Raw genomic sequence first — 14,425 nt, 5'->3', positions numbered from 1 at the left:
GTGGTTTTAGAATGTATGGTTTAGGTTTTGCCACGTAAGCGTCTTTACCATAAAGTTATTTTTTGGATCTTTATTTGAGTGGTGGCCCTATCTAAAACACAAGAATTGTCTCGTACTTTTTTATTTTCATTTTTTGCTTGAAGTTACAGCTGACAATTTTAGCATGGTGAATTCTATAATATAAAAAGAAAAGTTTTTTTACATGTGTATGTTTGTGTTGTCAAAAGAATAATGTGAAAAGTATTTAAAAAGAGAGTAATTGAAGAGACAAAATTTGACATGTTGCAAGTAAAATGTAGTGTATTTTGTCTTATGTAACATGTAAATGATGTATTGATTAAATATACTAATTATATTTATGTTAATTAATTATTAAAGATAATATTGGACCTTGTATGATTTTTTTTTTTTTTGAACTTTTTGAATGTACGCTCTCTCTAAAAATATTAACTTTACACACAAAAATTTATTAATATTTATTTATTTTAATATATTCCTTTTTTTTATGACTTAGATATATTCAGTTTCACAAATATAAAAATATATTTATATATTTTAACCAACAAAAACATATAACTTTACGTATTTACATACATTTAAATTAACGGTAATATTTATATATAATTAATTTAAATATTATATCAATATATCTGTCAATATTACTTTGGGTACATATAGATATTTATAAAAAAATATTATTCAAACACCACATATTCTTTTTTTTTTTACTAAAGATAGGAGACTCGAACCCGCAACCTCTTAATTGAGTATGGAGAGATTATGTCATTTGAGTTATAACTCATTAGCAAACACCACATATTCTTGACATCTTATAAAATTAGTTTGTTATTAATTATTTATATATTTAAATTTTTTTAATTAATAAAACAAAAAAAATTATATTTAATTGTTTAAAAAATATTGATGTTAAAATAGCATTTGTAATATTGCCATTTTTATAGTGCAGAAAGAGAGAATATATATTTTAGAAGAGTTAATTTTTTTTAAGAATGAAAATTGTAATAAGAAATTTTACCTTTTGTTATAAAGGGAAATTAAAAATAAATTTAATTTTAATGTAGTGTTAATATAAAATAATTTTATATTTACATCTAATAACGTAACACTACATTAACAAAAATAATTATTTTTTATAGACCGTGTGAATTGTCATCCAAAAGATCAAATATCATTACACGACTATGTAAAACACATTTTACATTGTCAATACATCAAAATTAAACTCACTAAAAATATGTGCACCCAAAATTTGTATAACACCGGACATATAGAAAAACATGGTAGACACCAAAAAAAATATAAGAAAACATAGTTATTTTTCGGTATTATGTAGACGATATCTTGTTATTTTGTTTGCATTAAAATATTTATTTACAGTTGTTTATAAAAAATAATTAAAAGAAAATTTCAAATACTAAAAAAAGAAAAATCTTTTAATAATTAATATTTTAAAAAAAATTGTCTAAAAAATTAAATTCTTCAAGTTATTATTGGAATATTTTAGATGCAACCTATTATTTATAATTAAATTATTAACTTTTTACAATGAATAAACTATGTTATCGAGTGAATATTTAATATTTATTATTTTATTAAACGAAAAAAGTATGTCTGAACAGATTTAACAAAATTATATGATTAGTTTCTCTTTGAGGGTATAAAAATGTGTTGAAAAAAGATGATAATTTTTTAATATATATTATACATTCATTAATTTAATTTAAAATAAATATTAATAAATTTTTGTGTGTAAAAATTAATTTTTCAGATGATATTTATTATGTAGATAAAAATAATTAATTAAATTTTCTTTTTCAAGTAACATGAGTTGGAAGAAAAATTATTAACTTAGATGAAAAATTAATGAAAAAGAAAATTTTAATTAATTATTTTTCTTCCAACTCATGTTACTTGAAAAAGAAAATTCAATTAATTATTTTTATTTATATAATAAATATCATCTGAAAAATTAATTTTTACACACAAAAATTTATTAATATTTATTTTAAATTAAATTAATGAATGTATAATATATATTAGAAAAATTATCGTCTTTCTTCAACACACTTTTATGCCTTCAAAGAGAAACTAATCATATAGTTTTATTAAATCTGTTCAGACGACATACTTTTTTCGTTTAATAAAATAATAAATATTAAATATTCACTCAATAACATAGTTTATTCATTGAAAAAAATTAATATTTAATTATAAATAATAGATTGCATCTAAAATATTCCAATAATAACTTGAAGTATTTAATTTTTTTTAGACAATTGTTTTTGAAATATTAATTATTAAAAGATTTTTCTTTTTTTAGTATTTGAAATTTTCTTTTAATTATTTTTTATAAATAACTATAAATAGATATTTTAATGCAAACAAAATAATAAGATATCGTCTACATAATACCAAAAAATAACTATATTTTTTTATATTTTTCTTGATGTCTACCATGTTTTTCTATATGTCTGGTGTTATGAGTCACCAAAAAAAAAATATATGTCTGGTGTTATACAAATTTTGGGTGCACATATTTTTAGTGAGTTTAATTTTGATATATTGACAGTGTAAAATGTGTTTTACACAGTCGTGTAATTATATTTAGTTTTTTGGGTGACAATAAACAATGTCTATAAAAAGTAATTATTTTTGTTAATGTAGTGTTACGTCATTAGATATAAATATAAAATTTTATACTAACACTATATTAAAATTAAATTTATTTTTAATTTTTCTTTATAACAAAAAGCAAAATTTCTTATTACAATTTTCATTCTTAAAAAAAATCAACTCCCAAAATATATATTATCTCTTTCTACACCATAAAAATGACAGTATTACAAATGCTATTTTGACATCAATATTTTTTAAACAATTAAATATAAATTTTTTTTGTTTTATTAATTAAAAAAATTTAAATATATACATAATTAATAACAAACTATTTTTATAAGATGTCAAGAATATGTGGTGTTTGAATAATATTTTTTTATAAATATCTATATGTACCTAGAGTAATATTGACAGATATATTGATATAATATTTAAATTAAATATATATAAATATTACCGTTAATTTAAATGTATGTAAATATGTAAAGTTATATGTTTTTTGTTGGTTAAAATATGTAAATACATTTTTATATTTGTGAAACTGAATATATCTAAGTCATCAAAAAAGAAAAAAGGTATATATTAAAATAAATAAATATTAATAAATTTTTGTGTGTAAAGTTAATATTTTTAGAGAAAGAGAGTGTACATTCAAAAAGTCCAAAAATAAAAAAATCATACAAGGTACAATATTATCTTTAATAATTAATTAACATAAATATAATTAGCCTATTTAATCAATACATTATTTACAAGGCACACGTTTGCAATTCTCCCGCAATGGCGCCATTTTGACGATCTGGATTTCTGCGGGTAAAGAATTTTTATAAAAATATAATCACGTTGTAAGTATAGTTTCTAAACCAACAGAGAATACTTTCGTACAAAAGTTTGGTTGTAACAAGTAACAAGACCCAATAAAATTTATAACCGAAGTATTGAAATCTCGGGTCGTATCTCAAGGAATTGCAGGGAGGCATGATTTATTATTGGTTATGAAAAAAGGTATGTTTTTGGGTTTTTGAAATAGGGAACAAGTAATTTAAATTATAAGAAAAATAAATTAATAATTATAAAGAAAACTCATGGCAAGGTATAAGAACTGAAAATTACATCATAGTTATCTTTATCAGGTGTGATGAGAATTGTTTATCGCTCCCACTTAGTTAAACCTTACTAAATAAAGGAAAGTCAAGTGGACCAATCAATTTGATCCTCAAGTCCTAGTCAACTCCTGTGGAAAAGACTAGCTTTAGAGCGATCCAAATCAATCAGCGAGAATTCCAATTTTCAATCAATTGCTGAGTTTGATAACTCATGTGTTACAAATTACTTAACCAAAATCAAAAGAAAAAAATTTAAATTAAATTGAAAGCATCACAAATAGAATAAAAGAATCATAAATCTGAAATATCTCAAATTATATTAAATAGAATATTCAAATCTAACATGGAAAGATTCATAAGCCAATTTGGCAACATAAGTAATTAACAAGTAAATAGAGCAACTAAAGTAATAGAGTAAATAAAAGTAGAAGGAAACATAAATTAAAGGAACATTGAACCTAAATTGAAGAAATAACCATAAAGTAAAAGAAATCCTAATTCTAAAACCTAAGAGAGAGGAGAGAACCTCTCTTTCTCTAAAACTACATCTAAAACCTAAAATTCTCTCTTATGAGACTTGTATGAATTCTCCTTGTTGATTCTCCCATTCTCTGACTTCTATTCTGTGTTCCTGGGTTTGGATTTGGGCCGGAAAAGGGTCCAGAAATCGCTGGAGGCGACTTCTGCAATTTTCTGCACGTGGCGCCCGTCATGCGTTCGCATCATTTGGAGTTTTTCTGTGTCACGCGTGCGCGTCAGTTGTGTTCTGCTCTAGGCACGCGTCCGCGTCGTCTACGCGTACGCGTCACTGCCATCTCGCGCTAGGCACGCGTCTGCGTAGTCCACGCGTACGCATCGTTGCCTTTTTCTTCAAAACTCCATTTTTGTGCTTTCTTTCCGTTTTTGCATGTTTCCTTTCTGTCCTCTAAGCCATTCCTGCCCTATGAAGCCTGAAAATACTTAACACACAAATCACGGCATCGAATGGTGATAAAGGATAATTAAATATAATATTTTTAAAACATAAGAAACATGTTTTCACATATATCATAAAATAAGGAAGGAATAGTAAAACCATGCAATTCATATGAATAAATGAGTGAAGAATTGATAAAAACACTCCATTGAACACAAGATGAATCATAAAATAGGGGTTTATCAATGTTACATAAGACAAAATACACTACATTTTACTTGCAACATGTCAAATCTTGTCTCTTCAATTACTCTCTTTTTAAACACTTGTCACACTACCCTTTTGACAACACAAATATACACATGTAAAAGAATCTTTCTTGCTACATCATAGAATCCACCTTCTAGCATTGTAGAATGGAATGATTGTCTTGTGATTTATGATTATGAGGGGAACCAACCATGTGATGTGATTCTTTGACACAGCGGGTTGGTATTGATAATGAAGAGTACTATGGAGCAGCAAATTTTGTAATTTATAGCTATTAATTAGTCATCATTAATATTTTTAATAATGTGAGATTACTCACTTTTTTTTTGTTGGTTAAGTGTTGACCAAATTTTAATAAAAGTATTTAACCCTAAACTTTCTCATTGATGATACCATGATAATGTACAATATTCACAAACTCGCATCCGTTGAATAGTATATAACACGTTATAAATTGGGGAGTTCTCGTTGATACATTTTTATATAATTATACTATTACTAGCTATATAGTAACTAAAATTTTGACAATATTAAAAGTGTATCATTCTTTGATCCAAATTATCCATCCTTATGAACAAATCAACCCCCCCCCCCCCAAAAACAAAAACAAAAAAAAATTTCTTCTATTATATACCTTATTGATAACCAAACTACCTAAATCTAAATTCAAATTATATCCGAATCCCAAATATAAATTGAAAACACATGATAACAAAAATCCCTACTCAAATTTAAAAATGTTATGATATGTTACACTGAAATACAAGAAAACAATAAGCAAACAGATATACCACTTACATATTCAGATATTACTGCGAGGTAACAGATACACCCTCTGTTGTTTCAACCTACAACACCTATCCCTAGCCTTTCCCACTTAAGTTTAAACCTAGAATCCTCTAGCTAAAGTCACATCTGATTCTGCAGAATGTTGAATGTTCATCGAATAAAATAAAATAATATAATATAATACAAAAACTCTCTTAATTACAATTTCTCGAGATAAAAATTGCATGGTGTCACATTGTTGCTGCTGGCATGCTCAGAAAGGCCCTGTTGATCAATTTAGTTGCCATGTGCTTCTGAATCCAAAGCATTTCAATTTCGACTTCCCCGATCCAGTAATCAAGTCAACAGGAAAAGAGGGGAAAAAGGAACAAAAGTTTAAAAAGTTCATCTATGATTATTAACTCCGTTACTACTCTAATATGAACATGATTTTGTATCCCATACATATAACAAAATCCCCAGATTGAAACACCTGAGCCGCTACCTATCTAGTTTCTACAACGTCTCTGGGAATTATAACTAGATGTCTTATTGACACATGCATCATATGTCACATTGTCCACAACACGGAAGACTAGGCCCCATTGCTAACAGAATCATCGTCACTCCGCACCCTCCGGTAAAATAGAACATAGGCAGCTGCAGTGTTCACATCATCCTCACTTATGGGTGATATGTGGCTGTCGTCAAAATTGTACCACCTGTTTTCATCTAAGAGCTGCACATTGGGAAAAACCTGTCATCAAAATTGTGCCAAAGAATCGGCCAAGAAAGTAACAATATAGATGCTAGGCAAAATGGACAGAAGAAATCCAATCAACTTAAAAGGAAATGAAATGTTTAATGCTCTTACCTTGATATGTGCAGTGTAATGACCACTACCCATACTACCATAATGGTTTGTGAGGGCATACAATTCATACAGCTGACGCCGAGAATTGTTTTTATTGGCTACATAGTTCGTTAAGTCAAAGTCATGAACCGGGAAGTTAACAAAGGTCTCTAGTTTATGCTTCATTGACCTGCTGTATGAGAACCTCTTCAAATGAATGACCAAAACCTCTGGGAGCCTCCACAAGTCAAGCTTTTTGCTTGCTTGTCTTCTCTCTTTGCATTGGGGACAGTACCTAAGATTTTACACACATATGACATTAGCACTTCGCATCTAAATATTGTCCATTACCTAAGGTTGTTTTAATGTTCATAGCGAATTGCTTGGAGGATATAATAACTCATCTAAAGAATGCAAATTCAAAGAAAAGTATCTCAATAGCATGAAAACTATGTAAATGTAAAATAATACAAAAGTGACAAGTATGTCGAATTGTTTATTCTAAGATTGTTTTAATGTACATAGCATATTGCTTGGAGGATATAGCAATACAACTAACAAATGTATATAGTCAAAAACAACAAATATTAGTGTCTCGATTAAGTGTTACAAAGCAACAGTTTTAATACATTCAACAAAAGTGCAAAGGAGAGAAAGCAGCAGGAGAAACAGCATATATTATAGCCGCTAGAAGTAATGCATTCAATATGTTGAAGTACAAAGGATTAAACTTTTTATCTAAGATTCTCAGTGTAAAATTTGCATTAAACATAAGGCCATAAAACTCTAATTGAACATATTAAGAACTAGCCCACCCATAGTTCATGAAAAGCAGCCATATCTTATAAGGGAAGATATCACCACATAGGCACGGTAGTAAATTCAATGATGTGTGTAATCACCATTTCCCATTATTCTCAACCACATGTTTCATTCACTTTCATGAGATTCTTTTATTGCACAAGCTAGTTGAGCTTTTAGGGCAATGCAGAACAAAATATGCAGGTCATAAAACAGACTGAGCACAAAATAAGGATATGGAGAGTATCATAGGATAAGAGAGTTGGAGATGGGACAAACCACATATCTTCAGGCACCAGAGGTTCTTCGCGCAGAAAAGCTTCCAAACAGGTGTACAATGAGAGGGGTTCAGTACGAGCTTTCTTGGACACGGGCCCATATTTTAAAACTTCAGGCAAAATCTCAAGTGGATGAGTATCATACTTCTCCAGAAGCTTTTGAGACCAATCAATATACACTAGAAGTGTTGACGAAGAAGGAAGTTTAACAACTTTATCCTCTCCCATAGAAAGATCAATGCAAGCATTGCTTTCATCTATCAAAAGAAGGGGTAGTGTTGGTGTTCGTCCAGCCTTATTTACTGAATTTGACACCAAGTTGGTAGCATATGCATCGCTAGAAGCATTGTCGCCAGCAGCTTTTGTGATGCTGGTTTCTGTATTAGTGTGCTCTGTATTGCCACTTTTCCTCAACAGTGGAGAGAGCATACGATTAACTATCACTTGTATATCGCCTCTTGTAACTGGATCATCACATGAGATCAATGACACAATAGGTGTTCCATATGGCTTCCATCCTGATACAGTGTGCGAGTCACTGCTCCTATGAAAAAAATTATCAAATTAATATGCGTAAAGTTTCGAGACAAAACCAGAGTGATTATTTAACACAACATATAACTACCATACAAAAAGTATAAATGCAAAAAATACATACTGCTCTCTCCGGCGGTGGATCAACTGGAGATACTTTGTGTTTTTCTCTATCTTTGGAATCTTGTAAACAGCAACATGGTCATCATCTTTGATAGTGGACAACAACTGAAGAGGATCTTCAAGAAATCTATGAATCAAATGGTTTCGTACCTGTGAATGGCCCATCAATGAAACAAACACAAGTTAGAATTAATGTAATTCTGACCCATATATTTAATTATTATTCCAGCATGATACACACCTCTACAAGCAACAGTCTCTCGTTATGCTTCAATGAGCAAGCAGTGCTGAGAGCCTGAATCAGATCTTTGCAGCGTCCCTGCTTAGGCACAGTTACAGTACAAGGAGATGGCAGGGCAGTTCCATCACAAGTAAAAACTGTCACTGTCATGGTCCTGCTGCTGGTTGACTGGAGTGGCAACGAAAGGTACATAAAAGGATCAAACGTGACAGAGACTTTATTGCAAACTGGACAAACCAATGTTGACTTGTATTGCCCCTAAAATGGTAATGAAATACCAGTGACCTTGATCAGTTACATGCTAAAATAAAAAGCTGCGAGTAGATATTATGCACAAACAATTTCTAGCGACAATCAAGAGACCAAAGTTGAAACTCTGGACAAACAGTGGCATCACATCATTAACAAATGCAATCAATACTTTTATATTGGAGTTTCTGGTGTAAAACTGGTTAAGCTATGCTTCAACTATTCACCCGACATATAAAAATAACTCAAGTGGATTGAAATTATCATGTCTCTTATCTTAGAATCACTCCTCCCTTTGGATAAACAATTCTTTTCATGAAGAGAAGTAAAATATGATCCTAAGGAAACAAAGGGTGACTACAGTCATAAAAATGGTGTAATCCTTTTTTATTCCCAGTGGATTTGTCCAAATCAATCATCCTCTCAATTAGTCCGCAAGCTTTAATTTCTGACTCAATAGATCCTTTGTGGAAGCTGAAGGATTTGTTAAATTGGTAATGGTAATATGCTAGCAAAATAATAAAATTTTAAGGTGGCACTATACTCTTTCCCAAGTGAAAAAGATAGTGGTTTAACAACAAATTAACAATTCTCTTCTCTCTTTAACAAAGCCCACAATCAGTGTTTCTTATTTCCATGCTTGACAAATAATGATTTGTTAATGACTCACATCACACTTATGTTATATGATTTTGTAATTTGCTATAATTTTACCAAGCATTTTTCTAATAAATGAAACAATACCATTACTAGATAAAAGTCTTGCAAATCACCAGCACGATAGTTTCTGAAAGAAGAAAGCAGCCCCAAACAGATTGTTATATTGATAACTTATATGACTTTGACTGTTAATTACTAGCATCAGAAATTCTTAGATATTAGGAGATGCATATGTCAGAATGTTACAAAAGCAAGGAAAGGTATCATTGGAAAGTTAAATATTCTCTCAAGGGAACAACTATACTTGATAGAAATTGAGCTGACAGAAGATCATGCAAAACAGTGTCATAATTGTACATATGTGGATGCCTAAGCAACAGACTGTCCAAATATACGGATTATCTCAATGGATATAATAGGTGAAAGGAAACCTCAAATCATATCTAGAAGTAACAAGGAAGATCCGCATATTAAAAAGAGTTCATGGAAAGAATTACGCATGATTGCATGAAGCCATATCTCAAGCCTTAATGTTAACATTAATTCACATGAGAGTCTAATGGACCATTTCCAGTTCTCCATGCAAGTTCAAGTTGTTTTTCACAGGATGGCATTTAAATAACAATGAAAACCTCACAGAAGTTTACTAAGTTTCATTTTATTCACCTGGCAAACATCAACAATTATGGAATCATTGCGAGCAATATGATTTGCCCAATACTCATCAGCCACTTCTTCATCTGGTCGGCCATCAGCATCTCGAGACTTTATATATGGTTTGTGTTTAACACGATTCAAGTCTTCGTGAAGACCATCCAGCAGAAATGCTAAAAGCTCCTGACAAAATAGTAAAACAAATGCTGTCACATACTTGCCATAGAAATAAAATAAAAGAGATGGTGAAAACATTCAATCAACAAGCAAACCTGAGAATCGTGCTGATTGTGCCCACTGAACTGAGGTGCAAAGCGAGCAAGCTTGGCTTTGAAAGGCCGAGGAGCAATTGGTGTTCGCCCAGGTGCCCATAGTTTACGAAGCAACTCACCAAAGGCTAGGGCTAGCTCACCCTACATAATGGTTAATTCCGTTTAGAACATTAATTTGCAGATAAGATAGTTATCAAATGGTTGAGTAAAACCACTCCCCAACTAAATGAAGTGAAGGGGGCATTCAAGAAGATGAACTCAAAGGAACCTTATCATAACCCAAGCATGAAGCATAGAATCTCTCCCACAAATGCTATCAAGAATCAAGGGAAATGAAGATAAAGTATAAATGTTGCCACAGGCCTAAATTTTTCTTATAATTAAGAAACAAATATACTAAACCCATGATAGTAACTAAATGAAAAGCAGAACAATAGAATAAACATAAAAAGAGTTTCCATTCATGGCCACGTTAAAACTATGCTTAATTACACTTCTGGACCTCATTCAGAAAAAGTTGCATATTTTTATCAACACGAAATTACTCAAATTCAAATAAAAGGGCGATGAGCTAAAAGTGAACTTAAGCCCTAATATTGTGTAGCACACGTTAAATTAATTCCAGCAAAAAGTATAAGTACACGAGAAAAGATCTAAACAAAAAAAAAGAGAAAGAAAGGACTGGGGGAGTGGGGAGGAGGTGCTCTACTTTTACTAACTTTAACATGATACTTACAACCATGCCCAATGGATTTTGCCAATTTATCTCTTGATGATAGTCCTCCCGAAAGTACCTAGCAAACTCTGGTGTATGGACAAGACACTGTATTGCACTATTCATGAAACAAGTGTTGCCAAGATTCAGCAGCCCGGTGAGACCGCTCACTGAACCTCGTGTGGTGACACCACTCCCATAAGGATTTTCCGCATCTCTGGCTGGAGGATTTAGGTTCTGAGAAGAAGAAAGATCTGCATTATAGCTTCTAGAGGGAACCCTGCTAGCAGACAGGCCACCAGCAATTGATAAATTTGAGTTTGAAGGCTCGACAAGAACAGAACTTGCTTCCCTCTGCGCAGACCCATTTTCATGGGCAGAGCTTGTGTTATTCGTATTGTTGATAACCTCAACAAGAATCTGTATGAATGTTATAAGATATCAATAGAAAAACAATGGTTATAAAGCATAAGCAAGATAAAGAGGTACAATCCAACATAAAATTATGTGAAGACTCACATCTTGGTCCATTTGTATATTGGCATCATCAAGTGTTTTGTCCATGTCATTCATCAAGGCATTCTTCCGGCGGGAATAGTAATCCCAAATACATACCTACAATAGAGGTGACTGCTTTTACTATATACTGAGGAGGGTGAAAAATGTTTTAAAATGTTTTGAATTTCAAGAGGGAATCATAAGTCTTTACTTGGTCCAATGGAAGATCAAATATTTCACAAGCTTTCCTGTGAAGCTGTCCAATGGTTTCCTGCCAAAAATTTCTCTACTATGAGGTAGATAAAGCATGAATAAAGCAAACTATAATTGCAACGAAACAAGATGTTAAAGATTTTCCTATCAATTGTCATTATCTCTCATATTATACCTTCTTGCTTATTCTTATGCTGGTACGATCATTTCTTGGCAACATGAGTAATTGAAGCCGTAGAGGATACACCTCTACGGCCAGCTCTGTCTGGGAAAGACCTGCACTGATAACTTTCCTTGGCAATGTAGGTCCACCACCATACCTAGTTGAGCAAAAGGCAAAAACTAAGTCAGGAAACTCAAATTAAAGACCAGAAAAAGGTTTAGTGATCTTCAAGTGTTCAAGTTTGTAACCATTTGCAAACTTACGCAACAAACCAGAAAAACAAAAAAGCAAAAGAAAGAGCAAAAATTATAACCAGGCACTTTTTCACATTTTAGATTAACCAAAGATGATGTGTACTAAGCAAGCTAGCTCACCATGCATATAATTGGTTCCAAACTTCTTGGGGAAGTAATACATAGTCACGACCTTCTAAAAGTGTATCATGAATATCAATACCCGTACTAGAGTCCTCTGACACAGAATCATCTATCAAATCAGAATTATCAATAACAGCAGGCCTCTTTAAAGCATTTGAATTTGGCAAGTCACCATATTCTAAAAAGGAGGAACCATCATAAGAATTGTTTGACTGATCTTGGTTCACATATTCAATCCAATGTTGCCACCATCTGCATGAAAAAATTGGAAACAAAATCCTTGTTATCTTACATGATTACATATTTTCAGGGAGCATTCAAACTAAATCAGCTGGTCTATAGCCATAAATGAAGATAAAAGTAAATACTATGTCAATGTTTGACTTCAAGATTAACTCTTTAGAGAACAGATGTCTTTTTCTATATGGACCCCTAATAACCAATTGTGAAGAAAGGAACCGACAACTTTGCACACACAAATCCTTCTCCCAAGATGTGTGTTATGTGAAAATCAACCTTCAAAATAGTGGTTGAATTGCTTTTACATAGCACGGTAGTTGCTTTCCTTTAGAACAATTTGCTTACAGTTGCACTGAAACAGTTTCTCGTTATTTGTTTGATAAGCTGTCGTACTATCATGGGGGCCAATGTTTTGTAGCAGTGTGACAAAATAAACAGCATAAAAACAAGGAAGGAAGTATTTCAATAAATATAGAAAGCAAATTCCAATATTAATGATATAAAACAAACACTAACTACATTAAAGAAATGAACCGAACACAAACTTTAATCTAGAGTTGTCTGCACAAAATGCAAGCCAAGGCAACAAAGCAGCCTCGGCATCTCAAAGGAATCCACAGAATCAGTAGCGCAGAACTAGACCTAACCTTGCATTTCCTAATTTCAGCATGCATATTGATTGACCACAATAACCCTCCCCCAGGGGAAGCAATTTACAGTATACACTTATAAGATATTGCAGTGGTCAGAGTCAACAATGATAAGGGATAAGCCAAAACATAAGGTTGTTTGTTATACTAAAATGCACCTTATCAAGCTAGTTCTGTCATCTATGTTAGAATAGAATACATGGTTGCAACAACTATTAATCACAAAAATCACCATTATTGACAAAACAACCCACCATAAGAAGCAACAAACGCATTCAACCCAATATTAAACCAGTCCAAAAATAAAGCAGTATTCACCTAAAATCCACGCACCATCTCCTAAAAATTACAATCTCAAGGGTATAAAAAAAAACAAATAAAGCAAAATTAGGCACACATCATATCTTTAAGTGAAGCGAAATTGAAATCAAATATTCTAAGAACCCCGAAAAATGAGAACTTTGTGTCTGACTTAGGGCAGCGAGTTCCAGAAGTTACCATCTTCAGGGGGAAAAATAAAAATGGAAAAATGAAAAGGAAAAAAAAAAGGAAAAGAACCTCTGAGTGATTAAGAAGAAGGTGTCGCCTTCTTTGCTATTAGATTGAGAAGAGAGGGCAATGTCTCTGATCATTATTCTCTCTTCGTCCGGGCTCAGCTCCAACATCTCTCCCATCTTCTTCTTCTTCTTCTTCTTCTTCTTCTTCTTCTTCTTCTTCTCCTGAACCCAATTTTCTCCTTTTTATCTTTTATTTTTTTTCTCTCTCTTTCTCTTTCGGCAAATCGTGTCTCAGCAGAAGAACTAAAACTGAAGAAAACTCCGAAATCTGGGACAAGTGTGTTGTTAATTGGAGCGTTGAAGAGTGATTAAGGAAGGGAAGGGTGAAACACTGAAACCTGGGTTTTCCCTCACTTCTTGCTGTTATTTGATGCGCACTTACCCATTTACCCTTAACTAAACTTTATTTTCAGTTTCATTTTCACACTCACTATTTTTTTTTTTTTTTGGGAAAAACTAATTTATTAGTAATTGTAAAAATTTTTTATATAATCTTAATTTGTTGAACTTGTGAAAAGTAAAATAAATGCATTTTTCATTTAATTTAAAATGGTGTTCACTTATCAATTATCATATCTTTTGCTTATAATTTATGCACTTGTTGTACAGCCCCTTTTTTTTCATCTCGTCTTGTCATACGTGATTTGCTA

The 14,425-nt window shown here is 31.5% G+C and overlaps 1 protein-coding gene across 7 annotated transcripts; it reads right to left on the bottom strand.

The window, feature by feature from the left end:
* Window positions 1–5,638: 5,638 nt before the first annotated feature.
* Window positions 5,639–14,151, bottom strand: LOC112754614 (ubiquitin carboxyl-terminal hydrolase 5). Of its 7 annotated transcripts, none has more exons than XM_072220933.1 (14): window positions 13,777–14,151; window positions 12,501–12,580; window positions 12,326–12,422; window positions 11,964–12,108; window positions 11,787–11,861; window positions 11,597–11,692; window positions 11,099–11,497; window positions 10,363–10,503; window positions 10,103–10,273; window positions 8,528–8,785; window positions 8,288–8,436; window positions 7,631–8,173; window positions 6,572–6,845; window positions 5,639–6,436 (listed from the first exon to the last, which is right to left on the bottom strand). In XM_072220933.1, exons 1-14 carry the CDS (start codon window positions 13,890–13,892, stop codon window positions 6,293–6,295), a joined length of 2,688 nt encoding a protein of 895 aa, XP_072077034.1. In that variant the 5' UTR covers window positions 13,893–14,151; the 3' UTR covers window positions 5,639–6,292. The 7 variants fall into 7 exon arrangements, with proteins under 7 accessions (XP_072077034.1, XP_072077035.1, XP_072077036.1 ...); XM_072220934.1 differs by having other exon boundaries at window positions 11,787–11,846; window positions 13,777–14,144; XM_072220935.1 differs by having other exon boundaries at window positions 7,631–8,167; window positions 11,787–11,846; window positions 13,777–14,140.
* Window positions 14,152–14,425: the final 274 nt, after the last annotated feature.

This window comes from Arachis hypogaea, chromosome 16 (assembly GCF_003086295.3).
Source record: "Arachis hypogaea cultivar Tifrunner chromosome 16, arahy.Tifrunner.gnm2.J5K5, whole genome shotgun sequence".
Lineage (NCBI taxonomy): Eukaryota > Viridiplantae > Streptophyta > Magnoliopsida > Fabales > Fabaceae > Arachis > Arachis hypogaea.
This window is presented reverse-complemented; position numbering and strand designations above follow the sequence as displayed.

Coding starts and splice junctions, on each gene's coding strand:
- LOC112754614 (XM_025802312.3), bottom strand. CDS start 13,892: ATGGGAGAGATGTTGGAGCTGAGCCCGGACGAAGAGAGAATAATGATC. Junction 11,862..11,963: donor GCATAAGAATAAGCAAGAAG/GTATAATATGAG, acceptor ACCTCATAGTAG/AGAAATTTTTGGCAGGAAAC. Junction 8,174..8,287: donor ATCCACCGCCGGAGAGAGCA/GTATGTATTTTT, acceptor TTTTTTTCATAG/GAGCAGTGACTCGCACACTG.